At 44.6% G+C, this 26,959-nt stretch overlaps 1 protein-coding gene across 4 annotated transcripts in view; it reads left to right on the forward strand.

Annotated features, from left to right (window-relative positions):
* The window catches only part of PLEC (plectin), a 175,788-nt gene that overhangs the window by 89,787 nt on the left and 59,042 nt on the right, over window positions 1-26,959 (forward strand). For all 4 annotated transcript variants that reach the window (XM_078604279.1, XM_078604280.1, XM_078604278.1 and 1 more), the window contains exons 3-5: window positions 9,032-9,121; window positions 15,079-15,156; window positions 16,093-16,185. In XM_078604279.1, the coding sequence (XP_078460405.1) occupies window positions 9,032-9,121; window positions 15,079-15,156; window positions 16,093-16,185 (261 nt within the window). The remainder of the gene's footprint in view (window positions 1-9,031; window positions 9,122-15,078; window positions 15,157-16,092; window positions 16,186-26,959) is intronic.

The following is a 26,959-nucleotide window of genomic DNA, read 5'->3' on the forward strand; positions in this document are numbered from 1 at the left end:
TTATCAATTCACGAGGGGTGGGGGCAGTGGGGGGTAGGGATGGAAGTGGGTGGGTGGGGGGGGGGTTCATCACAACTTTAATTGATTTGACATTATTGAAACACTCATGGGAAACGTTATTATTATTTTGTTTACGAACAATATATTTTTTAAAAATCTAATATGATGGATGTGCTACAACACGTGTGTAAGTGCCCCAAGATAGTGCTTGCTAGCTTACTCGTGCTGGGCTGCTATGGGCTCGGTATTCCATGGGTATATTTCAAAGGCTTTCTTCAGTCTTGGCAAAGCTCCCACGTTAATCATTGCCAGTGCTGGAAAAAATGTGAATCCCATTCCACTGGTGGATAATGGTGCCCTGTGCTCCACAGCGTGGACGGGACATGCAGCTTATTTCCACATGGGCTGGCTGCTGTTTGAAAGTAATTTAGTGCAGTCTCTCCGTCTATAGTCATTGTTACCAACCGCCACTACCGCCGACACTACGATTTGCAAATATTTGCATCTTTGCAAGTCTCTAATTTTTTGAGTGCAACAACACGTTCGCAAATAACGAATTAGCGTATTAAAAGTAAATCATCCGAAGCGTGCGAATTTGACCGCCGCCTTGGTAAACAATGACCAAACTTTTTTTTTCATGATTCCTTTTAAAAGCCCAAGTCACTCTTGCAGATTAGACTCATCCTCGTCTCGTGAGTTCTCAACTTGTTAAAGTAAAGTGAACTTGAACTTCAAACTTGAAATGGCATACATCCTAGTCGGTTGTGATAATCACGGTAATAATTGCAACAAACAACACACTCGCTCACTCATCTACCCACCTACCTACTTAGTTGTTCTTATAACTCATCTCATTGACTACCCTGCAGCAGGTTATGGTGGACTAGTTGAGATGACGTGGGAATTTCAGGTGTTTTGAGTTGCCAATGCATTTGAGCGAGTGCCACTGTACATGAACATTTCTTATCATGATTATTAAACAACGCAGTTGATTTATCTAGGAGAGTCTTACTCATAATCAACACTCATTTGCCATGAGGGTGTTATTTTCATATCGCTGCCGAATTATATATTTTTTCAAAGTGTTTTTTACATGAAGGAGAAAAGCTAAGATTTCCGAAGAAAATACGTTCATACGTGAAGCGAACACTCAAGAGGGCCTGCACAGATGTGCGACTTTATTCACTGTGCTGCCATCTCCTGGCCACTCCACAGCCCAGCGAGTTCCAGAGTTCCGCGTATCCGTGTGATCCACCAACGCTGACTTTCCATACAAAGTACCGCATTGCAGGGGTGTCGCCAGACGACACGCGCATTTGCCTAGGCCTTCCGCGACACTACAAATCTTGAAATCTCGACTAAAAAACGTATATAGGTTAAAATGGCTTTTTCTCGTTAGTTATTTTCAAACGTCTTTCTCACTTCGTCTTTCCTTGTTTGATGTTAAACTCTTTTCGCCTTTCCATGCATAGCGTCCCGAGAACGATAGTTTAAGGGTGCTTTATAAGCGTAAATTATTATTATTGCCCTCGGTATGTTAAAAGACAATTAACCGATGGGTCCCTTGATTCCTCCGCCCATGTTGAGGACTCACTCTTCCAGACTGACGTTTGATCTCACCCACGCCGCGTTCAACCACCACCACACTGCGGCTCACAACACTCCACTTGCTGTTCCTCCCTTCGCTCTGCTCCACTTTGGAATCACCTCCCATCAACTAATCCCCCAACTTATTCAAATAACAACCTTGCTCAATTCATCAATTGTAACTTTAACGGTGATGTTTGTTTTTGGCCCACTTGGCTTCTTTTGGCCTTTTCGGCCTGTGTTCTGCAATCGTGATATAACTAAATAATAGTTTCCCGTGCGTGACACCTTGCCGTCAGTAGCAGCAGAACCTGATTGGTCCCGTTCCAAGTTAAGCGTGATCGATGGGGTCGCGTTCGCACGTGTCCTCGCCACCGCACTGGCTGTGCTTGAGCTCTCGGTGAGGCAGCCAGCAATGTCCCTCTAAAATTAGCGGCAGAGGTGTGCGTGTGGGGGATTTTGGAAGGGGACATCGCGCGTGGGTTCCGGCCCTGGAAAATGAGCTCTGGCTTAGCCCCCCGTGGTCGGGGATTTGCCCTGGCAGCAAGGCGGTAATTCATGGCATGCTCGGAAGGGCAAACTTCCGGGATGTTATTTTAGGCAGAGGCTTCCATCTCGACGACAACAAATCAATGAAAGCCAGATTTATTGTCACGGCTGTTTAGCTGCAATTTGGCCTACGGAGTTTATGTACAAGTAAAATGCTGGTTTAAAAATCACGAACAAAGTTCAGATGAACAGGCCTGAACCTTCTTGTCAATCCGCTGCTGGATGAAGGCTTCCCCTCGCCACGTTGGTCGTGGAGGTTGTTTGTTCATACTTCACTGTGCCAGTCAGTGCGGGTTGGTTACGGGGATGGGTTTCCCAGGACCGGTTCAGATATTACTAACGACTGATGTTAACCGTGAACAGGAATCAAACTGGTCGCCAGATTAGTCGTGTAGAGCGCTAACCACTGTGCCACCGCTCCACCTACGTTTCATATACACATGTCATTTTTTAATGTAATGTACGTGTTACATTTTTTGTAACATATTTTTAGGTTTATTTTGTATTGTAGCACTGTATGGATATCCACCCACTGGTATAAACAGAGTAGAATAAAAAATAAACAATATCGGGGCCAATGTGACTTATCCAGAATTTACAACAAATCGTCCATCATTAATAAAGGTGGACAAATTCAATTCAAGAGGCAAAGTTGCATCTTGACAAATAGCGAAAACCCATCACCTTCAAAATCTGCCCATGGTTGATTAAAAAAAACACTTCCATACACTTTCACCAAAAAAACCGGACAAAAAACGGCATTCACCAACCCATGAATGAGGCAATTGACTCCAACTTTATTAGGATACCTTACCATACACTGCAGAAAATATAAATAATACATTCAACGTACTGTACGGTGGTTTCAATGGTACGCTTTGCCTCGAAAGTCGAGTTGCTGAATTCATTTCCTGAAGAAGCTCCCCAGCACGTGGAGCGAAACGTCGGACACAACAAAACGCGGGGGCGGGACACGACGACCCCCCCAAGCGCATCGGAGAGCCGTGTAGCGCAACCGCACGAAACCAATGCGGCTTTGCTAGGACCCCTTTTACCACTTCACCCTGTTACCTGTGCTCCACTCGGCTTGCGTATAAAACACCGTGCTCCCGTGCAGCGGGCTATTCACCGCGACCCACGAAGTGAAACTGCACACCCCCCCCTCCCCCCCAAACGTCCATCCCCTTTGAAGGTAGCAGTGGGGCCTTTGTGCGCTTGTAAAAAGAGATGCTGATAATTATAGATGACCTCTTACCAGTCGTATTCAGCACTTTATAAGACGATGCTTTTGTATCATGTGCTCCGATGGCCAGATGCAGCATATTCTCAATAGAGAACTCCAACTATATATGTAATTGTATTCAATCTGGTTTTAAAATCTAATTTTCTAAAGTGATAATAATTATTGAAGCCAGATTTGAGTCTTTCTTCATTTCTCCCTCTTTCTCTCTCTCTCCCTCGCCATGTGCTCGTGGTGCGGTTGTTGTTGTTGTTGTTCTTGTCACAACTCCTCCAATGGCGTCCCCTCCTTAGTGATCCGTGTTCAATTCTAATATTCGGCTTCAATATTCACAAAACATTATTGCTTAAATTTTGGCCAAATATCAATCCCTCCCAAAAAAACAGCTGACCATTTGGCCAGATTTGAAGGCAAACCAAAATATGTTTTAGTACACCCCTAAACATTGTGGAATAAATAAAGTGTGTGTGGGTGTGTGTGCAATCAGCTGTAACATGTGAGATGCTTTTCACGGATGAAACCACGACAAAGAAGGCCCGTGGTGAGCTTATTTGAAAGACAGGAATTCCAGTTTCCATAAAGCGGCGTCACCGATTGGCTCAGGCCTCATTACTTTCTCACCCTCGCATGGAGTGCCTGCTGCCTGCTGGGGTGGCACGCTTTCAAGCCGTGCTACATGTTGGGCTCGGTCAAGAGGTATTTTAGTCGACGTTAACCCCACGGTGTTTCCGGTGTTCCACTCGGTGTCCTGCCACATACCGTTGTCACAGCGGGAGGCACGAAGAGCCACTAAGGTCGCCGAGTCAGTCCACTGTTGTTCGCACTACGCCTGACGAATTTCTCGCGTCAGACGTCAATTCTGACAGGTGGCCCGAGGGCTAGATTTGCTCGTGCGTTGAGGTCCACAGATCTCTCTAATGATGGCCAGGGTGAGCTTTCCTTGTCCAGGCCTATACTAACTGACACCTCTGCGGGAACTTTGTCCTCCACCGTGCTGTTCTCTGGCACACATTTAGTAAATGCTGCTTTCTTGCGGTCAAGAGTTTGACAAAAATCCACTTGAGCATTTGGCTGAGTGCGCTGTTTGTGGGTTCGGATTTGGTAGCCGATATTGCGGGGAGCGGTGGCGCAGCCATCGATTTACGCTCACAGCCAACACCGGTGACAATTATCTGAACGGGTCCTGGGCCTCCCCTAGGTCGACTCAGCCTCAAATGAGTACCTGGTGCGTTGTTTAAACATCACCGATGGGGAGACAAAGGCGGTCGGGAGTGGTACTGGCCACCAACCCCATCGTGTACCGTGCCTACCTTCGAAGGTGCTCGCTAACAGCACTTGCCCCAAGTATGTTCAGGCTATCGGGGGGGAATCTTTGTCTTTGATGGCTGATTGGATGATCATCATGCGTGTATGAACTGCAACAGTCCATATTGTCTCGTTTGCACGACATACGATTGCGTTTATGAACACTTGATGTTTTTGCTATCGTGATATAATATGTCCATTGACAGAGGTCTTTTTTTATTATAGATGTTCTGTAAATCATTAAAATTTCCTGCATTATAATTTACAGGAAATACACACAAACATTGCAGAAAATAGAAAGTTTGCCGACTGAGTGCAAATAAATACGAAAACATGATTTGCATATTGTGTTTAATCTGGCGTGTAGACTGCAATATACGAACATTTGTACTCCGTGTTGTTTTGGCTGATGTGAAAACAAACACCGGCGAGCATTACAACATTGACAAACAGTGTTCCTACAAACGCTCATTGAATGATATGAAAATGCTCTAATTTCCACGAGTGAAGTACCTGGAATATTTGTTTGTCATTGTTCAGCATTTAGTAGTTTTTTTTCATTTATTTCAAACACAAATCTTCTTTACCTGATACTTCACTAAAAATATATATTTTTTCCGTCTTCATTAACTTCCTCTGAATGTTTACTCTGGTGTCATGCTGTCTCTAAAATGCCGCTTATAAATGTGTTTTACCTTTCAATTGCTTTCAGCTTAAGACCTGGAATAATATTCGTCATTGTTTAGCATTTACGAGTTTTTTTCATTCATTTCAAACACAAATCATCTTTACCTTATACTTCGCTAAAAAAAAATACACTTTTCCTGCCTTCATTAACTTCCTCCGAATTTTTCACTCTTTTGTCATGCCGTCTCTAAAATGTCGCTTGTAAATGTGTTCTAACTTTCCCTTGACTTCTCTTTTCCTTGCTTTCATGCCCCACATTTCCTCTCCGCCCTCCTACACGACCGTAGCACTGGAAAAAAGAGGTAAGTCCGCACTGAATGCAACCGATCCCTAACGCGTGGCAATGAAACCATTCATTTTCTTTCCGCACGTTCTTTAGAAATCCCCCCCAAAAAAGCACAACAGTAATTAATCGTGGATTCGTTTTTTTAGAAACTAAATGAAACGACTACTTTTAACAATAATTTACCACCCATTGTCAACGCACTTGCTGGATGCAGGTCACATCGTGACATCGGTTACATGGATTGTTTTACCATACTTCACGACACCGGTTGATGTGGGTTTTACTGAAGGGGGTGGGGGAGATAGCTGTGGCTTTGAATCAAACTCAGATCTCTGGGTTCATAGCACTGGTGCGCTAACCACTGCGCCACCACTCTCTTCCCTACCCCTCTGTATTATTTAAGTACATTTAAAGTACGGTGTAGGGTATAAGGTGTAACAATCTCCTTGATTCTAAACGTCCGTGTATTTTACATAAAATACACGCAATGCCATTGTGTTTAATATATATTTAAATTCACTACTTTATTCCTTTCTTTAAATCCCGGGGAATGCCATCTCTGAGCATGCTTACAGAGAATGCCGGCTTATTCAGAGGCTTTCGGAAGAATGACACAAAAAAAGGCGTGACATATTTGAGACGACAGGGCCCTGCACGTTGAGGGAATGCTGCTTAAGCACCACCTGTCGTCTGTTCGAATTCCTTTGAATGTGCACGCCATCGCACGCACCTTCCCTGCACGGACAATGCTGCACACAGGCCGGGCACATATGGTATTGTGGTACGGTCAGTGTTGAGTGCAAATTTTACGAGGCTCATGCGGCCTTTGAAGAGCAACTTGCATAAATGCGAGCGAGGCTTTCGTATCAGAGTACGAGGGGTGATCGATATACGTCTTTGGCAAGATAACAGAGAGCGAATGTCCAAACTTCATATTTCAACTTTATTCGTACGTATGTTGAACTTCTTTCGCACCGTACGTAGCCAACTGCGCGACTAGGAGGTGCGGGGTGAAGGACAAAAAACTAAACACAAAAGCAGTTGTAAAGAAATTAGTTTTCAATCTCGACTTGAGAACGCAAAGCTTCAGTGACTTCCTAATTGCGGAGAGAGGAGCGCTCCAGACGGCCGCAGAAGCTCACCTGAAAGCGCGTGATGCAGTGGCCGTCTGTTTTTCGATGGCTAGCCAAAGAAGAATAAGTGAGGGGTGCGCCTGTAAATGCTCGCAGATTTGCGAATCTGTTTGCAACCGGCTTTGCTATAAACGAGACGGCGTGTGGAGGAGCAACGGCAGCATCCAACCTGCAGCAGTGGCACGATGCACAGAAACAGCAGCAGCAGCAACAGTTGTGGTTCATGAAGCCTTATCTGGAAGCAGATTCTCCTGATATGCTTCAAGCTTCTTCAAACCCAGTGGGGCTTAGTGACACCCAGTCATACCCGAGTGAAGTTGAACTATCTTAAGCAGGGCGTCGGAAAACTGTCATCTAAGTAAATGTCCAGTTCAAAGTGGACTCCCATTACCATAGAGATAGGGGTAGTGATAGAGGTTGGGGTAGTGATTGTGGTAGTGATAGGGGTTGGGGTAGGGGTTGGGGTAGTGATAGGGGTAGTTATAGGGGTAGTGATAGTGGTAAGGGTAGTGATAGGGGTCGTGATAGGGGTCGTGATAGGGGTTGGGGTAGTGGTAGGGGTTGGGGTAGTGGTTGGGGTTGGGGTAGTGGTAGGGGTTGGGGTTGTGATAGGGGTTGGGGTAGTGATAGGGGTTGGGGTAGTGATAGGGGTAGTTATAGGGGTAGTGATAGTGGTAAGGGTAGTGATAGGGGTCGTGATAGGGGTCGTGATAGGGGTTGGGGTAGTGGTAGGGGTTGGGGTAGTGGTTGGGGTTGGGGTAGTTGTAGGGGTTGGGGTAGTGATCGTGGTTGGGGTAGTGGCAAGTGTTGGGGTAGTGATAGGGATTGGGGTAGTGAAAGGGGTTGTTTTAAGGGAGGAACGAAAGCAGGTTAGTGAAGATGATTGTTTCATGTGCTCCCACAATGAAAATGATGACTGTTACTCTTCAAATAACTAACTTGTGTGCCCTGGCATGTCACCCTCCCAAGCTACACTTGTGTTTTTGTTGTAACTCCTAGTTTCCGAGCCCCTAAAAATACCAATGACCCAGTACCGCTCTTACAAACATAGCCTCAATTAATTGCGTCACAACCATTTGATTTTATTATGGCAACAGCTTAGTCCAGAAAGATCGTGTGAGTAGCATTTGATACGAGTGTTGAATGCACAAGCAGCTGAATACAAAGACCACATTTCTGGATGGCAGGGTCATTCGGAGTTAATTTGCTCCTTTAATTTACAAGTTCTGTGCTGCAACAACATCCTGTTTTTTTAGCCAGGAGGATGCTGATTTATTTAATCCGAACAGATACTTTGAGTTCACTTCGCTTCCAAGGCAAAAAAATAACAGTTAAAACGTAATTAGCATTTCTCCTTGCATACTGCCTTTACATATTATCAAAAGTAATACTAGTCCAATGACTAGTAAGTGGATATTTTATGTAAGTAAGTATGTTTAGTTCTTTCGCACCGTACGTAGCCAACCGTGCTAATCGTAGGTGCAATTTTAAGAGCCAAATTGATCTTCTTGGTTCTTTCGGAAAAGTCACGTAGAAGGGAAATAATAAAATAATAAAATAAAACATAATAAAATACAATTCTCATGACGTTTCGGCCACAACGCAAGCAGCCGTCCTCAGGTGAAGAACAGGTCTGTCGGAAAGACAGCATCTGAATGAACACCACCAAGCTTGGAAAGAACCAAGAAGATGAATGCCTGCAGTCACGAAAGCTTTGAAGAGAGCCAAATTAACTTATAATCAAACGTCTTGCTTTTGCGAAATTCTGGCGATTAGGTGGAAATTGCCGAAGTGGACGAGTCGTCGTTTGTATGCACCTCTGACTTATTTTTGCACCGTCCATAGCCAACCGTGTTGACATCGGGCAACGCACAGGCTGCTAGCCCGCTGTGAGTGATTGAGAAGACGTCGGCAAAGGTGGTGACGATGAGCCGGTTAATCAAACGATTCTAGATTTGAAGCTTTCGTGACTGCAAGGATTCATATTCTTAGGTTTTTTCGGTAACGTCCGTCTTCAGGTGGAACCGTCACAGCACGATAGCTGTATCACTTGATACAGCTATCGCACACTTGATACAGCTATCGTGCTGTGACGGTTCCACCTGAAGACGGAGGCTTGTGTTCCCACCGAAACGTCGTGATTTTAATTTTATTTTTATTTTACTTTTATTAATTTTAATTTTAATTTTTTTACCTACGTGACTTTAATCGAACGATGCTCGCTTTTCCTCCCTTGGGCTGCAGGTGCGGAAGCACGTGAACGACATGTACGAAGACCTCCGGGACGGTCACAACCTCATCTCTCTGCTGGAAGTGCTGTCAGGAGAGAAGCTGGTATGCACGCGAAGGGTGTTACCTCTTTACACTCGCCCTATCGCGCCTCGCCGTTGGTCAGGCCCCGATTTGGCGGGGGGGGGGCAATCCGAGGAGGGAAAACACGATGAAGTCGAACATTTTAGCAAAAAACTCGACACATTCGTCAACAACACATTGTGGTCTTAAGAGAGAGGGGTAAAAAATATTTAAAAAATCGGCGACGTTTTGGGCAATGGGCCTCCTTCATAGCACACCGATTATATGTTGTTTCTTCTTTGGACACGTGATGGAAAAAAAACCCACCACTTGCGTTTAACCCGCATGCCCTACTGCAATGTTGATGCTCGGGAAGAACGGTGAATCCGATTCAGCATGCGCTCAATGCGGATAAACCGCACTCACCAAACCGCCGTGAGAATCATTGCATATTCGTCCTCCTTGAGCTGTGTTGGCTGCACACCCGGCCTGCCATGGGCTGAGATCCTTCCACCTTCTTGCACACTCCTATGCTGACTGATATAAACGTTGTGCCTTCCTGTATGTAGTACATTGACTCTGATGTATGAGTTGCACCCTCCTGTATGGCATACATTGACTCTGATGTACGTTGCACCATCCTGTATGTGGTGCACTTGCTCTGACATGCATTGCCTGCTGAATGGACTTTTTACCCACTCATTGTTTATCCATTAACACTTGCAAACTGTGGCTTCAGGCTTCTGCTGCAGTAACATTTCCTTGAAACCCGCCACTCTTTATAACAATCCTTTAATTGGAATACCACGCAATCGCTTGCTGCATACAGCGCAGAGACATTGCAGGCTTCACCACCGTTGTGAGAAATCGCTTTGCATTCATTCAGCACTCGGAACAAATGCCGTAAAAAGAAATGAGAGTCGTGACACAGTTATACATTGGTATACAAACCCGGTTGTTATAAAGAGATGTTTCTGTAATTTTCTTTAGAATCTTTTTTTTTTCACTTTAATGTTCACAGTGTGTTTCTCTTGCTTGCCTGGCCTTTGCCCTGTGACCCTTTTGTACTCTGCCTCTGGCTGCTACTATCGCCCTTTGACCTTTGCCGCTGCTACCTGATGCAGCCAAGGGAACGTGATATTTTCAAGCAATTGCGGCTGGTAAGTCCCTCGGATGGGGAAATAAAACAAAACATCGATTGCTGTGAAATCATACAACGACGAACAGTGACATATCCAGGTATGAAAAAATAAGAATAGGTTTGACCTTAAATGGTAATAAAGCAGGTGTTAAGATGTTCAAACACCAAATAGAAACCTTATGCAAGGAATCCAGTCTTGTAGTGAACATGCATGTCTGCATGTCTACATGTTCACCATAGGCACGTGTGGTTAATGCAGACTTGATTCCTTGCAAAATCTTTCTGTTTGGCGTTTGAACATCTTAACAGCTGTTTTATTGCCAGAAAGGGTAAAAAGCGTTTTTTTATATTTTGATACTGGCAAACAGGTCCCATTTTGTAGTGACATATAAAGGTTACGGTACGTTCAAATCACCAAAATATGGCAAGGAATTATGTTTTTAATTCAAACAGGCAAGACATCACATTATGTGTTTGAATTTGACTTTTCGGGGCAAAATGCACACCTTGGCAAAATGTTTAAAAGAAGTCAACGAGGCAATCTTCTGGCCACACTTCATAATTACTCACAGGTCTAATGACTATAATCATTATGACATCTTCTTCAGTAATTCACCTTCAAGGCTTCCATGATGAGCCGAGACTCGTGCATTGGTTGTCAATCCAAACGAGGTGTTCTCTACAGAAGCTTGTTTTATTTTAATATTTTAATACCATAGGAAAGTGCAGTAAACACTCTAGTGTATTATATGCAGCAAGTCATATACAATATGTTAACCGAAGGAGGCGAGTGTAAATGAAAATAATAAAAAAAATAGTATAAGTTTATATTGTTTTAAGCACTATCTGGTTATTAGAATTGTAGTTTTGTTCATGAACAGTTGAAGCTCTTATTTAACAGATTCCTCAGATGATGTCTGTTTGATAACAAAAAAAGCAAATAAGCATGACATGAAGTATCCAAACAAAAGTAGATCTATACTCCATGTACACATTAATTAAAATACGTCAATTCATCAGCCGATGGGCATCCCGGACTAATGTTTTATCGACAAATTTGTTTCCGTAGGAAAATTTCTGAACCGATTGTGACATTCCAAGTTTCAACAGCAGAGTCAGGCGAATTGAACGATTGATGATGCTTAGTTGTGAGATGTTATAGGCAAGGGCGCTCCACCAGACGTTAAATTGTGAGGTCTCATTTCTGCCGTTTTGAAGTCATGCTCCAAAATGAAATACGAAAGAGACATGCGCATTTAGCTGATCACATTTATTTGCCCCGACATTATTACGAAGGCCATTAACATTTTGTTGTTCAATTGTGTTTTCACAAACAGCCCCTTTGTAACCCACGCATCCTGTGACCTCACCCAATTTGTTTACGGTGACTGCGCTGTCACGACACTGTGTTTCACCTCATGCGTTTCATCTCCCCATCACCTTCACATAAATCCTCAACTGCCTCACCCAAGCACAGCCAATGTCGTACGTGTTTCCATTCGCGGCGGGCTCCTAATTGCCATGGTAACATTACACCATCCCCTGCGTTGTGCGTGCCGAGTGGATCCCCTTTATCGAGTTAGGGTGGTACAGATTTAATTGGAACGGAACTGAGGATTAGTACAGTGCCGTAATTAGCGTGCGTGACCACTCTAACAGTGATCTAATGGGAGGCCTAATCTAAAAGAGTTCCCTGCCCTGCCGCGTGGATATGTCACACAGCATGCCAGAACCGTGGGTGTTTTATGGATTTTAATTGTTTTCCTTCCAAGTCATTGGATTCCCAGCCGCTGTTGCGAGCTTCTTACAATTCCCATCGCTTCACTTGTCTGTGCTGCCCATTGCGCCATCCGCTCATGCACTTTGGGACACAATTTCATGGCACCCCGCTCATTAACTAGCTCGCCTAGTATACAGGAGGTCGTTGGTTCGACCCCGACCCTAACGCCTGCTGTATATGTGGTTGTGTGGATTTTTCTCCGGGTCTACCTGTGTTTTTTCCCCACCACATTTAGAATCGACGTCACCACGCGTTTCCGAGTAGTTGCTTGCTGCTGTAAATTTCCACGTGACGACGGGTCAACTTCGTTGAGCGATCATTTGTGACGGCCAGGTCGCTTCTGAGAAAGAGCTACGCAGCTCAGCGTGGGCCTTACCTGGTGAAATAAAGAAGAATAAAGAGAGCCCTCATTCTGTGCCACCACCTTCATTTACCACGATGGTGGGAGGGCGGGCGGGCGCAGTGAGACTGGTCCAGTGTTCCATGGATTTTGGCAGGTTCGGGGCGACAGCGGTAAATTAACGCATCGCGAACTCCCTTTTGGAGGACCCTGGGAGCGCTTGTGTGGAGAACGTTCAACGATTTTTAACAGGCAAAAAATGGCGCCCACCCCCCACCCCCCACCTCACCCCACGCCTTCCTTTCAAGTGGAGCCAGGCATCTCTTGAATTGACCTACAAGAACATTCAGAAGCGGTGCACTGCATCATTGCCCCATTGCGTGGCCCGCTGAGAGGGACATTGCCTTGCATTTCGGGGGTCGTTGGGCTGTTTTATAATTGCCCACTGGTAATTATGGCTACACAAAGCACACCATTTACGTGTCCCATTGCCAGCGGTGTTCTCGGCTTAATCATCAGCTTCTCACATCTGCTGAAACGTGTTCGTATGAAGTACAGCATTGTATTTTGCAGTAGTGCTACATCCACGTGAATTGTTAACGGAAGAGCTGCATCTGAATGTTGTATTGGATGTAATTCGAAAGTTCTGGAGTTGTAAGCGTCGACACTTCAACCAGTTCGTGTTTTTTTTATTTTCATTCGAGCCGCAATGACAGCGAATAATAACCACAGTTTGCCTCGGGTCTACTCGTCTCAGCCGATAACATTGTTCGGCGCGAATTTATAATTGGAACACGAAGGCCACGTGTGATGATGATGCTGCACCAGCGCTGGGCTCCACCAGACCAGTTCTCCGGGGACTCTGCTGCATGCGTCCGTCTGGTAGGGACGGAGCTCGTACGGTGAAGCTGCTGCCAGCAGCATTCCGGCTTCTCAATTAGTTCACGTGCGAGCAAGTCACCTAAGGCTGGAACAACAACCATGAGATGGAATCTGTTGCCTCCCTCCCTCGACCTGAAGGCACGAACTGCCACCACCTGCTCCGGGTGCATTGTGTGAGCTTTCGTGAATGCAGCAGCAGCAGCAGTGGCAGCAACAGTGTCGTTTTAGTCCGGCATTGAATGCGCTTTCTTCTCCAGCACGTGCAAAGCTAATCCAAGTAACGGCACTGTTTAAAGCCCGCCTCGAGACGCATTTATTTTCTCTTGCTTTAGGTTTCCTGAATCGCCTTCTCTACCTCTTAGGTTTTTTTTCCCTTCCTTTGGCGGACGATTTCCTTATTTGGGATGTACAGCGCCTTGAGTACCTTGCAGAAAGGCGTTTTACAAATGTAATTTAGTATTGTTATTGTTATATACAGTCCTTGTCCAGGTGCAGCATTGTGGTAATGATGTGAACATTCACGAACTGAAATTTACTTTATTATGCTGCATCGGATGGTGCGTGTCACAATCGATTCTTTCCGTTTACACCATTTAAAAGTGATGGCTCACGTCCACACGCAGAACACCATTCGCGGTGCACCACGATGGAAAACAAAGGCTATTTATTATAATTGAGGTGAGCTGCTAACAAATGCATCTCTTTGCAAAATGTATCAACAATTACAGTAAAGCGAACATACAATGCAAGATTCGCAATTGATTGATGAGGTCGGATCGCGTAGGTGCGTAAGTAAAAATGTGTGTCGCAAAACCCTCTTCCACCCGACAGCCGATTCAAAGTTGTCACGTGACAAACGTCTCGATACATTTTTGCGTCAGCAGCACCGCCAGTAGTTTTTGGAGCACCGCATTAGAGCGATAAAATCGTACACCCCACAAAATCACCCATCAGAGGTTTGCCCATATTTTGTCATTGCGGATTGTTAACCGAGATTTAATTGTATAGATTCTGCTCATTCGATCCATAATAAACAAACATAAAAAATACCCGGCTAATAATCATTTGTGGGTTAATCTCCGTGTCGATTAATTGTTAAATCCATCCATGGATCGAGTAATGATGTAACACGCCCCCTTCATTTGATTGGCTAATATCAGCAAGATCGGTGATTCCATTGCAGTCAGCTTTGATTGTGACCACAGTGCCCTTCAGAACTTTATTTTAACAACTTGGCACCACGATTCGCTGGCAGATATACAGCCAGCATCATCCGGCAGTTGCCAGAAACTATTTCTGGAAACTGCCTGACAGCTTTATTCATTGGCTTGTGTTGGATGGAGGAGGGATTACGATGCACATTTTACTGACACAATCTGACCCAGCAATCGATTGTGAAACGTAATATTGGTTGACAAAACCCTGCACGTGTTAAATATGCATGCATGTTTACATCGGTGTGCATATAATATACTGTATAGCGTCTCCGATTAGCACGGTTGGCCACGTACGGTGCGAAAGAAGTTCAACGTACATACGCGCAATGGCACACTGGCTTATCACAGTGTTACTATTGCGACGAATCGAGTATGATGTTATCGTCACAATGCCTTTGGCAATTGATACGTGCCCCCAACGAGGTAAGCTCGGCATGAAACGGTCACCTGGTACGGTGAAAATCAGCAATGGCAACCAGCCGTGTGTGACGTTGGCCACACCACATCATAGTGCGGCGCGTTAGTGTTTAATAGATGTTTGCAGATACGGTATTGTTCGAAGTATGTGGATCTGCGTGTAATTGTAACAGATGCCATGCTCTAACATGCTAAGTGTGGTGGTTGCGCTGCTGCTTTCAGCCTCGTGAGAAAGGCCGCATGAGGTTCCATCGTCTCCACAACGTCCAGATAGCCCTCGACTTCCTGCGTCTTCGCCAGGTGATTCCGCTGCGCAGAGCCAATGTACACGTACTCGTAGCGACACACGAACGCCCGGCTCTGGAGTCACGATGTCTCATGAATTACACTGGTCAACACACTTTTTCTGGCATAAGGTATTCCAACGGTTTTAAGGTAATTTTGGGGTGCTGATTCCAAATCTGTCTATCACATCAGGTTTTTGAGATATCAAATATTGCATTTTCAATACAAACTGCAGAAGAAAAATATTAAATAAATGTGGATATCTACATAAAATGATATTATAAACACACTATCCTAAAAATGCAGCACCATATTTTAACACTAAAGCAGTCACTGACTCGCAACAACTTGCAATCATAAGTGACAGAGTTAATTTAGGGTAAAATCAATGAAAATGGGGTATGCCGATAGCATAAAAATGAGATGTGATATAGAAAATCTGAGATCAGATTTGGAATCAGCACCCTGAAATTAGTCTAAAACAGCTGCAAAAGTCCAGGCCAGAAAAAAATGATTTTTTTTTGTTGACCAGTGTTATCTTAAGAGCTTGTGTGTAAGGTCTCATTTAACAACTGAGATAGCATCCGTGCTGCAAACTCATTGCGCAGGCAATGAGCTATGAAGCTCTTTTTCGCAGATGTCCAGTAGGGGCGTGTCACAAAGTTACAACAACAAACAATACGATAAAAAGCGTTAGGGAGTGCAAAGTATAGGTAAAGGTAAGCAATTCACTAAAGATATATGGAAAATATATGACTTAAAAATATATAGTACACATACAGGATATATTATCTTCATGCTCATCAGCTGTGATCATCTATGGAATGCTGGATACACATTGCCATCACAATCCATCTTCCTGGCATGCATAAGCTCTTCTCATCACTGCGTCTGGAGATGCGGTGGTACTGTGGCCCTCTATAAGTCCAGTCTGTAATTGTAACCACGCAGATCAAGCTGGTGAACATCCGGAGCGATGACATCGCAGACGGAAACCCCAAGCTCACCCTGGGGCTCATCTGGACCATCATCCTTCACTTCCAGGTCAGAGGGCAACACGTGGAATGTTCAATATTGATGATGGCTTGCTTTCTCACCTGCGAATTCTGTTACCTCTTTAGACTAGTTGTCTTCAGATCGAATACTTAATTGATTTGTCTTTTTCATGTGTATTGATTTGGAGGTCATTTCATGCTGTTTGAATTGCAAAATATATTGGGTGTGGCAGCCTTAAATAAACATTCATTGCGTCACATGGGATTTGTTTTGAATGTTTATTTTTGTTACAAATCATTTTTTTAACCCTTTGTTAACAATTTCAATGACGTTGGGCTCAATTGCCTTTAAATCGAACAATGACATTTCTTTTTACTTTTTCTTGTGCATATTTAGAATACACAACACTATAATATTTTGTATCGCAGGCACCGCTATTATCATCACTGCTCTGTCATTCACAACTCCGATGAGCACGGTTGTTTACGTATGGTGTGAAAGAAGTTCAACATACATGCATGCAGCTCTATCAACCCACCTAGCCTCTGTGGGGGGAAAAATGTTAACTGCTTTGTTAAAAAAGAGAGGGATGCCTTTTTTCCCAACTATTGCCTGAATATCATTAGACCTCCTTTGCCAGTACCAAAATATAATAATAGAGTTTTCCCCCTTCTTTTCTGGCAACAAGACTGAAACCTTTTTACGAGGAATCATGTCTGCATTAACCACAATACTTGTGGTCAAAATTAAAACAAAAAAACATACTCTGATAACATATGCATTGTCTTTGAAACTGATTGGTCCACACCAGAGATGGCTTTGTGTGTTTTTTGTTTGCATTTTGACCGCACGTATTGTGGTTAATGCACACATGATTCCTTGTAAACAGGTTTCAGTTTTGTTGCCACAAAAAAGGGGAAAAACCCGATTATTATATTTTGGTACTGGCAAAGGAGGTCTAATTATGTAGATGCTCACCCCGAGCCCTCATTACTTTGATAGTGCATTGTCTTTGAGCTGTACGCCTTTTGGCGTCCTCTGGTCTAGCACCAATTGAGACGAGGCTCAAAAGAAATCTGTCTCTGGTGTGGACCAATCTGTTTCAAGGACAATGCATATATTATCAGAGTGTGTTTTTTTTGCATTTTAATCACAAGCATTGTAGTTAATGCACACATGATTCCTTGTAAAAAGGTTTCAGTTTTGTTGCCAGAAAAAAGGGGAAAACCCATATGATTATATTTAATGAATACTTCACTTCGGTCTCGAATGCATCGTCGTTATCACGGACCACTTTCCAACGCGCAAAAACGGCTTCGACAAGCGAGAACACTTTACGCGAGGAGGCGCGACATCGACTGTTAACTCTCAACGTTCTTGCCGGAGAGATGGCAACGTGCGAGGAGCGCACACAAGCAATGGAAATTGTGTCAAAGGGGGGAGGTGAAATAACAGACAATGAAGGAGGCTTCTCACCCCCGGGGTGGGTTCCAGCAGAGTCATTACTGGCAACAGGAATTCCGCTGCGGGCAGAACACAAGACAGATCTTGCCTCGGCGGTAGCGTTCACTCTGCCAGGACAAGGGGAGTCATCCTTCGTCTTTATTGGAACGTATTTTTGGCGGGAGAGGAAAAAGGCCTATTTTAGCTGTTGTGACAAAAAAATAAACCGGAGGTTTGCTTTAACGCATGTATTCATGCATTTGGCGAGTGGAACTTTATCCTGGCTCATGGGTATGTATGCAGCCGGATGAATATGTCTGGAACGTACATGTAATGTGAAAATGTCGTGCTTTGAACAAATATACAACAAAGACAAAGATTCTAGATTTGAAGCTTTCATGACTGCAATGATTCATACTCTTAGTTCTTTCGGTAAAGTCACGTAGGTAAAAAATGAAATTAAAATTAATAAAAATTTAAAACAATAAAATCACGACGTTTCGGAGACCTTGATACAGATTTTTTGCTGTGACAGTTTCACCTGAAGACGGAAGCTTGTGTTGCCTCCGAAACATCGTGATTTTATTGTTTTTAATTTTTATTAATTTTAATTTCATTTTTTACCTACGTGACTTTACCAAAAGAACTAAAAGTAAAGACAAAGATCCCCCGTGTAGCCTTTTAACAGACTGTTGTGGCAGGTGCTATTATTGAGGACCTGTGAGAGCTGGCACGGCGCACGAAGGAGTGGCTGGCCTGCATCACGCCAGCCTGCCCATCTTTGTCTCTAAAGTGGTGATGTTTACACACCACACCCGGTACTCATTTAAGGCTGCGTCGACGTAAGCGAGGCCCGGCACCAGTTCATACATTCACCACGGCTATCGGTCGTGAGCGGGAACTGAACTCGGGTCGCCGGGTTCGTAGCGCAGTGCCCTAACCACATATGCACCGACAGTAATTGCCCACACGTAGGCCTCAAGCTAATGGACTGAGCCATTTTGTCGACACCTGAATGGTTCATCTTCTTGGTTCTTTCGGTAAAGTCACGTAGAATGGAAATAATAAAATAAAATAAATAAAACATAATAAAATAATTCTCACGACGTTTCGGCCACAACGCAAGCAGCCGTCCTCAGGTGGAGAACAGGTCTGTCTTCCCGAAACGTCGTGAGAATTATTTTATTATGTTTTATTTTTATTATTTTATTATTTCCCTTCTACGTGACTTTACCGAAAGAACCAAGAAGATGAATCCCTGCAGTCACGAAAGCTTTAAATCGAAACCTAAATGGTTGTCTGAGAACTGTGCAACACCTGATGACGGACGCTTGTGTTGCGCCCGAAACGTCGTCATTTATTTTATTTTATACCTACGTGACTTTACCGAAAGAACCAAAGAGTAAGGCCATATTCGGTGCCACTTAATCTTGATTGCATTCAGCTATGCATGCCCCTTCGAAGATGTCACATTGCAATTGTTGCATGTCTGAACACTCACATGGCCATTCGAACGATTTTAGCATCTATCATCCGAAATACTGTTGCCCTCTAATATTTATGGTCCCCATACCTGGACATATATCTCACTCAGTCAGCACTTGGCCTATCAAGACAGTGAAGGCTCACTGGAGTAAAGTTCAACAGCATACCGGTGCCAGATCTCAGTACAAACCAATTCCTGCCACACCCGAGCATAGCATGCCAATTCTCTGATTGTCTGGGTCAAACCCAGATAGGTGGCAACTCAAACTGTACAATGCCACTGATCATATCAGCCTCAAAAGTACCATACGGTGAATGCATGGTTACCGGTGAAGTGGTTTGAACCCGGAATGTAATTTGCAATGTACATTAAAGAGGGTTTGTTGCAGCATAACTCCTCGTCGATGTTTTGCACAACTCCCTCCTGCTAGTGGTCACATTTCTGTGGTCAGAACATAAAATGGGTGGGTGGACAAAAAAGGAGCTTAGACGTGTGTGTGTGAATTCCAGCCGGGCGTTTTCTAACAGGAAATAAATAACAAATACGTGCACGCATTGAGATAATGCTACCTTTCAAACTGCGACTTGCTCTCGGCCACAAGCTGAAAGCAAAACAATTGGAGCATGAGGGCGATGTGGTCCCCCGTTTCTACCGAGCGAAGCGTGATTAACCGGAACAGTGGAGGCAAGCGGATCGACTCCTGACACTGAAACATCGTACGGTGGTGAGCACCGAGCGAAAGTTACTCCGAGGGGAAAACAAGAAGGATAAACCCAGACATCGCGCTGATGTGACTTTATTTCCTGCTCTGTGTGATTACATTAGTCCCCTTTGTCCCCCTCATCCTTCCCTTACCCGTTAATCTGCTTCTCCCGTACGTAAGTATGCACGTTGAATTTATTTCGCGTCGTACGTAGCCAACCGTGCTAATCGGAGGTGCGGGGGGAAGGACAACAAACTAAAGTCAGTTCTAAAGAAATTAGTTTTTAATCTAGATTTTAAAGTGCACAGTTCCAGTGGCTTCCTAATATCGGTAGGAAGAGCGTTCCAGACGGCCGCAGAAGTAAATCTTAAAGCGTGCAATACGGTTGCGGTCTTTGTTCGATGGTTAGCCAAACGCCACTGCCCCTACTGCGGTAAGGCAGTTTAACACGTAGGAGGCTTTCGCGACCAATACCATCCATGATACAGGTTTTTTTGGAGTTTTAACTCGTAAACATATAAATGTGTCGATAAACCCGCCACCACCCGACACAGCCAATTAGTACGTTTTGTCACGTAAACAGAACGTGCCAATTCGTTACTCGTACAGCACTAACCGGTGAGTTGGAGAGCAACGCCACAACATTTACAATCAGAGTACGATGTCTCGCCAGTAATTACAACGGGCTTCATCAGGCGACCGCCACATTTGTGGAGAAATCCTCCCGTTTCGTTCCTTAAATAGAGGGGCAGGTGTGATGACGTCACTTGTGGTAGGGCAGTGACCCCAAGTGCCTCCAAGTGGGGCCCCCAATTTTGAGTGTGCATTGTTTCCGGGGTTTGTCACGTGTTCGTGATGTCCGTGCTCTGGGTTTCAATTTATAACATAGATACCATAGGTCGACAAGCTTCGAGACATCTGTGGGCGGGAGGGGGGGAGAGCGTCTACTCTCGAGCGTTTTGGTGAGAGCATCACAATCATGTCGTTGGTACGTTCCTCGATTAGTCTGTTCGTCGTTTGCGCGGTCGTGTTCGACCCACAACTTTTGCACTTCAGCGAAGTAATCCGTAACTAAGTACATTCTCGCATGAACGATTGCCACGCATGCATTTTGTCTACATTTCTCTTTGTTTCACGACATACATGCCTCTTGTTTATATATCTGTAGCGCCCTACTTGTCCAGGGGTAGGAGGCATTGCTGGTAGAGGCAGTAGAGCTAAAGAGATTAAATAAATGAAGACATTTAAATACAAAATCAAATAACTTCCAACCCTGCCCTCACAATATCTGTGCTGCCATCTGGTTGGATCTCATCAGTAGCCCCCCTGAAGATGACGTCTGCTTAGGGCCCCATTTGACGTGCACCATCCACCAATGCAATCTACAAGGTAAAAGTATAAAGCATTGGAAATTAGAATTGTTGTTTGGGGTCGTCCATAAATGACGTCACGCACCTGGGGGGGGGGGGGGGGTTAGACATTTGTGACGATGTGTGACGAGGGGGGGGGGGTGAGAAATGTGACGTCCCATCAAAATGTTCAACTTTAAATAAATATAGACAACACGTTCTACTTAATTAAATAGACTTTTTAAGAAATGTTTTATCCTACAACATCAGAGTGCAGCGCCACATTAAATACGCACTACAATGACAATAATTTAAAGCGATTTGAAGCATGTTTTTTTTTGGGGGGGGGGGGGAGCAGAGCTTTGTGACGTCATATTTGAGGGGGGGGGGTCTGACTTTTTGTGACGTCGTGTGACGAATTGGGGTGGGGGGAGGGGGTAAAAAATCGCGTGACGTCATTTATGGACGGTCCTTTTTGCAATAACCCAAATGTGGAACATTTCCACCATATTCTCCACAGTATCAGAGGTGGCATTCAATCATTCTTGTGTATTTTCGTCGCAGCTCTTTAAGATATTATAAGGAACATGGGGCTCTCCAATTGGGTCATACGCACAGTGACATAGTTTGAGAGGTCTACTTTCAATCAATTGGCTTTTTCGCTATTTGAATACCCCTTGTAGACACGGACGCACAACACAACCTGGCAAAATCATGGATAATAACGGGCACAATACCTGGCCATATTAGTTTACTCGTTAGTTTTGCAACTTGGTTTGATGAGGCCCACCTATTAAATTACCTTTATAAAGTGACATAGATTTGACATTGCTATTAAAAGCTCCAAGACTGTAAAGATTGCATTTGTACAAAGCACGCCGCGAAAACAGTAATAATGCAATGCAAGGTTTCTAAAATAAGAGCCTTGGATTAGTGATGACCTCGTAGTGGCCTTACGCACCACTCCCCTCCATTCTATACAAACTAGCAAATGGTCCGATGTCGTAAAGATTTTACAACGTCTCTGGGAAATCTTTAGGGAAACCTATATCATAGTCACAACATTGGGGTTATAGAGTTTCCATTGAATGTTTGTGAGGTCTCACATTTCCCCACTCAACGCACCCTTCAAACATATTTCTAACGTTATCTCCTCCTCCCTTTGGCCTTGCACTCACTTCACAAAAACGCCTCCCCGACTTGCAAACATTCAGCAAAAGAAGCACAGGTACACACACACATTCTGTTGCCACTTGTTAATGTGCCCGGCAAAGTATGTGGGTGGAGCTGTTTTTTTTAAAGATTAATCGGTGCCTAAGCCGTAAGGAATGAAGCACTCAAACGTATACTAACCACAGCAGATTACACAACATATTCAAATCTTGTGAAATAATCAACGGGCATCTATCTTGCATCAAAAATTACGAACACCGCGCTCTATTTTTCTCTTTGGTAATAAAAATGAAACAGTGGAAGCGATTTCTGCCTCAAATGATCACTGAGGTGGTGCCCATCTCCTGCTTACAGCCCAGAGCCAGTGGTGGACATTCCACATTCCTCTGGTGGGGTCAGGCTCTCCAGAGCACAACCACTGCTCAATTCCCCCACAAATATGGTACTAATTTTATCGACCCCGGAGGGATTATGGGGCCGAGTTAACCCCCAATCAGGGTCTGATTGGGAACACAATTATGCATGCGTTATGCGGAAGGTCTTTAACGCTGCTTGTTATATACCGCGCATAGTTCGTCATGATGTCCAACGTTTCGCTGCACGTACTGGGTGCTTCTTCAGGAGCTACATGCGATTACTGGGTGAGAACTCCCAGGAGCAAGGTCGTCGGAAATTCAATTTCCGCATTTTTTTTTTTGTCGGGCGAGCGTGGTGGGATGATGCCAACCGATGAGTGAAATGAGATGGTGCGGGGGAGAACGGGCGTTGTGGGCGGGCGAGATGGGAGTAAAATTAACTGCAATCGAATTAAGGGCCGCGGAATTTTGGGGATTTAGGAGCGAAAGACAGAATGGGCGTGGCTGGCTGTATCCGAGGCTCCTGCGGGAGCATTCTTCGAGCACGGACACACCTTGGCTGGGGGAACAAGAGGCGTGTCCCGCGCGGTTGGAGCTTGTACACACGGGGCTGTCGGAGGCGGGGGAGGCAGTCAGCGTGACAACGGTGCAGTTTCGCGAGAGGCGTGACCGCACCGGGCACTCGTCCGAGGGCTGCACGCTGCCAACGAAAAAAAAACCCACCACACACGAAGGGGGTGTCTTGTTTTGGTAGCTAAAATGCGAGGGGGGGGGGAGGGCATCCACTGCTGGATTATTTTTTCCCGCCCGAGGACGACCGCTTTGTGTTGCGATCGAAACGTCGTGATATATTATTTTTCTTTTGTTTTATTTTTCTACCTACGTGACTTTACCGAAAGAACCCAAGAGTATGGATTCCTGCAGTCACGAAAGCATCAAATCAAAATTTAACCTATTACATTTTTTTTTATTTTAACCGGCTAACGCTTGAGCTGTATAGCTTAGAGCAAGTATTTACTACTATTTCAACTGTTTGTTCATTTTACTAGGTCAAGCCTGAGCTGTATAGCTCTTTCATTTTTAGAAGCAAACCTAGCCGCAAATGGTAGTAGCCCTTAGATGTTGGCTATCGTGTGGAAATTTACAGCAGCCAAATACTCTAAAAGCGTGTTTCTAAATGTGGAGGGCAAAACCGGAGGACCCGGAGAAAAATCCACGCGACCACGGGGAGAGAGACACGCAAACTCCACATATACAACACGTGTCAGGGTGGCGATGCAATAAATGACCTCCTGCATACCAGGCGAGGTAGTTGACATCTCGCCACGGAGCCAGATTCGCGTTGGTCACAGCGTCCTGTTGTTGCAGTCGCATTTACAACAACGCTCGCTTCGGGATGCCGCACCCGGGTGAAAATGTTATAGCCGTGTCCTCGTTCGCACAGCGAAGGGATGCCTGCCGCCATGGTGTGATGGGATAGGACACTGGACCTTAATCCAGATGTTCCAACAGTTGAAACTGTGGGTATTGTTTTGTTTTTTAATCCCCCTCCGACTTCTGTCCACACTGTCAAGTTGGGGGGGGGTGTGGTACTCCCCCCCACGTCTTCAAAGATATATTTGCCAGCGTTGAGGAGTTATTGAGCTCCCTCTAGTGGATGGCCCTCCCACCAGCAATTGCATGAGCAAAAACATTGCAAAGCTGCACATTTACCTGACGCGTAGTACTCTGTGGCAGCAGGACACTGGCTAGTGCAGCGGACTATTATTGTAAACGTTCGTACTTGTAATGAAGCTGCTTGTCTACGTGCCTCTTCTCTGTCAGTGACCTTACGGGTCGTGGATGAGAGGCGGAACGACCTTTGCATTCTTTGAAATCCTTCCCTGCAGCTCCTGAGATGCTACTCCACGGCCATCGCAAGCTGCGCCAAATACTCACGCTCGCTTAACCCCATCAACATACCTCTCCCAGTCCTAATTCAGAAGAGGGTGACTTCTTCGAAAGCCTCTCATCCAGCTCAACTTTCTAACAGGGCTGTCATCTTCATTTGAGGAGTCGGCCAGGACATCGGCCTCCCCACTTTCCCACAGAGCCACATTGTCCAGTAATTAAGATCCGTAAACTTCGAGAAAACCCATCGTAACAGAAATATGAGTGCAGGCCGGAAATCAAATAGTTTCCCGTAACACACGACATTGTGACCTGCATGTACAACAGCTCCCGGGCCTCATGAATTTTGCGAAAACCACGAGTTGCTGAAGAACTGCATTGTGGTCATCTTGGCTTTAAGGCACCATTAATACATTGAGCAAATGTGACAAAATTGGCAAGATTTGTCGGTAGTGAGCATTGAAAACTGTACTGTACTGATGAGGCATTTGTCTTACTGCTGCTTGTTGGTATTATTAATGAATGTGTCAACATGTCATGGAAGGAGATATCACATAACTATTTCTGAGATCCCTTCAAGTGACTTATCAACATTAGGTGCGCTGAAATTTTCACACGTGCCTTGCGTTAGAGTAAAATCCATTTCTTATCATTGAAATGTAATGATGTATTTTTCAGGTAGAATATCAGTCAAACTCAGTGATAAAACCGAACTCAAGATATGTTTTGTGCACCCACTGGTGACTAGGCTAAGACCATCAACTCACTACACTTTAGAACCTGATTTAACCACGGGTGGTTACCTGGATTCGAACCCAGGATCTCAGCAGGGCCAGCCCTCTGCTGTGACACCTCAACCACCCAGCCACCTCACTGTTTTTTTTTATTTTTAGACAGAAAAGTCTGTCTCATTTTCTTTCTCTCCTGTACATTCCCACGGGAGGCTGAAACCTATAGGTTAATCGATCAAATGTGGCTGGGTGAACTCACCAACAGTGCATTATGTCTGAGAGAATCCCAAGCACATCGAATAATAGGTCTTAAATCAACTGTGACAATGTCTATGTGCGAGGATAAAAACAAAAACGACTACAGTACGAAGTAAAGGCTGGGGCAATATATTCAAACTAAACGATAAACCATTTTTTTAATTTAACCAGGTAAGGCTCACCAAGCTCTAGAGTGCTTTTTCAGAAGCGACCTGGCCACAAATGATAGCTCAACGAAGTGGCTTATCAAGTGAAAATGTATAGCAACCAAAAACTATAAACGCATGTCCCTAAATGTGGAGGGAAAAAACCGGATGACCCGGAGAAAAATCTATGCGACCACTGGGAGGAGCAATAACTCAAAATTAACCCGTAAAAAAAAAGTTTTTCACTATAAATCCTTTATATGCGTGGCGTCCTCTCGTCCTCTGGCTTGAGATGGCTGCCACCTATGGGTCAGATGATTGCCTGCCACCATTAAGCAATTGGTAATTAAATATAATAAAAAAATTTTTCCTTAAAAGTGTAAAGTTATGGACATTTTTTTTCACGAAAATAAAATGTCACGCATAACGAGTCTGTGTGCAAAATGTCAGCTCGATTGGATCACGGGAAGTGGGTTAAAAACGACCGAAATATTTGCACGGTCGTAAGCGCGCAAGCAAGCAAGCAAGCGAACTTAATATAAAGGATTTATAAATATACAGGCATTGTCAGGGTCGAGATCAAACTCGCGACCTCCTGTATGCTTGGCGAGGTAGTTGACATCTCACCACCGTGCCTCCTCTCCTCCACCATTGTCGATCATGGGACAATGTGCTCAAAGCACGGAGCCAGATTCGCGTTGGCCACAGCGTCCAGTTACAGCCGTCTGACAACAACGTTCGCTTCAAGATGCTGCACTCTGTTAAAATGTTATAGCCGTGGCCTCGTTTGCACAGCGAAGGGATGCAATCATGGTGTGATGGGCTAGTACACTGGACCTTAATCCAGATGTCCCAACAGTTGAAACGGTGGGGATTGTTTAAAAAAAAAAAATCCCCTTCGACCTCTGCCAATACAGCAGGTTGGGTGTGGTGGGGTAAAGTGTTGAGAAGATATCTGGCCAGCGTTGAAGGAGCTCCCGTCCGAAGGTAGCAGGTCTGATTCTTCTGCCAAGGGAAGGTTGTGACCTTGGGAAAGTATTTACCCAAAGTTTGCTTCTTCACCCAGCGAATAGATTTCCTGCGCGGTTAAAGTGTGAGCCCTCTGTGCGCATTGATGTTGAGGGTTCGAGTCAATTTCAAACGGACACGGTTGATCCCTGCAAGTACGGTGAGCGGCGGAGACCAAAATAGTAACCATTTCATAAGGCCTGCTTGGAGCACAACTTTAACTAGCTCTTATATACGACAGTCGTTCTTCCTACTGTTAAATAAACAAGGTATTCCTTT

Source organism: Lampetra planeri, chromosome 22 (assembly GCF_965212315.1).
Source record: "Lampetra planeri chromosome 22, kcLamPlan1.2.h2, whole genome shotgun sequence".
In the NCBI taxonomy this organism is placed as follows: domain Eukaryota; kingdom Metazoa; phylum Chordata; class Hyperoartia; order Petromyzontiformes; family Petromyzontidae; genus Lampetra; species Lampetra planeri.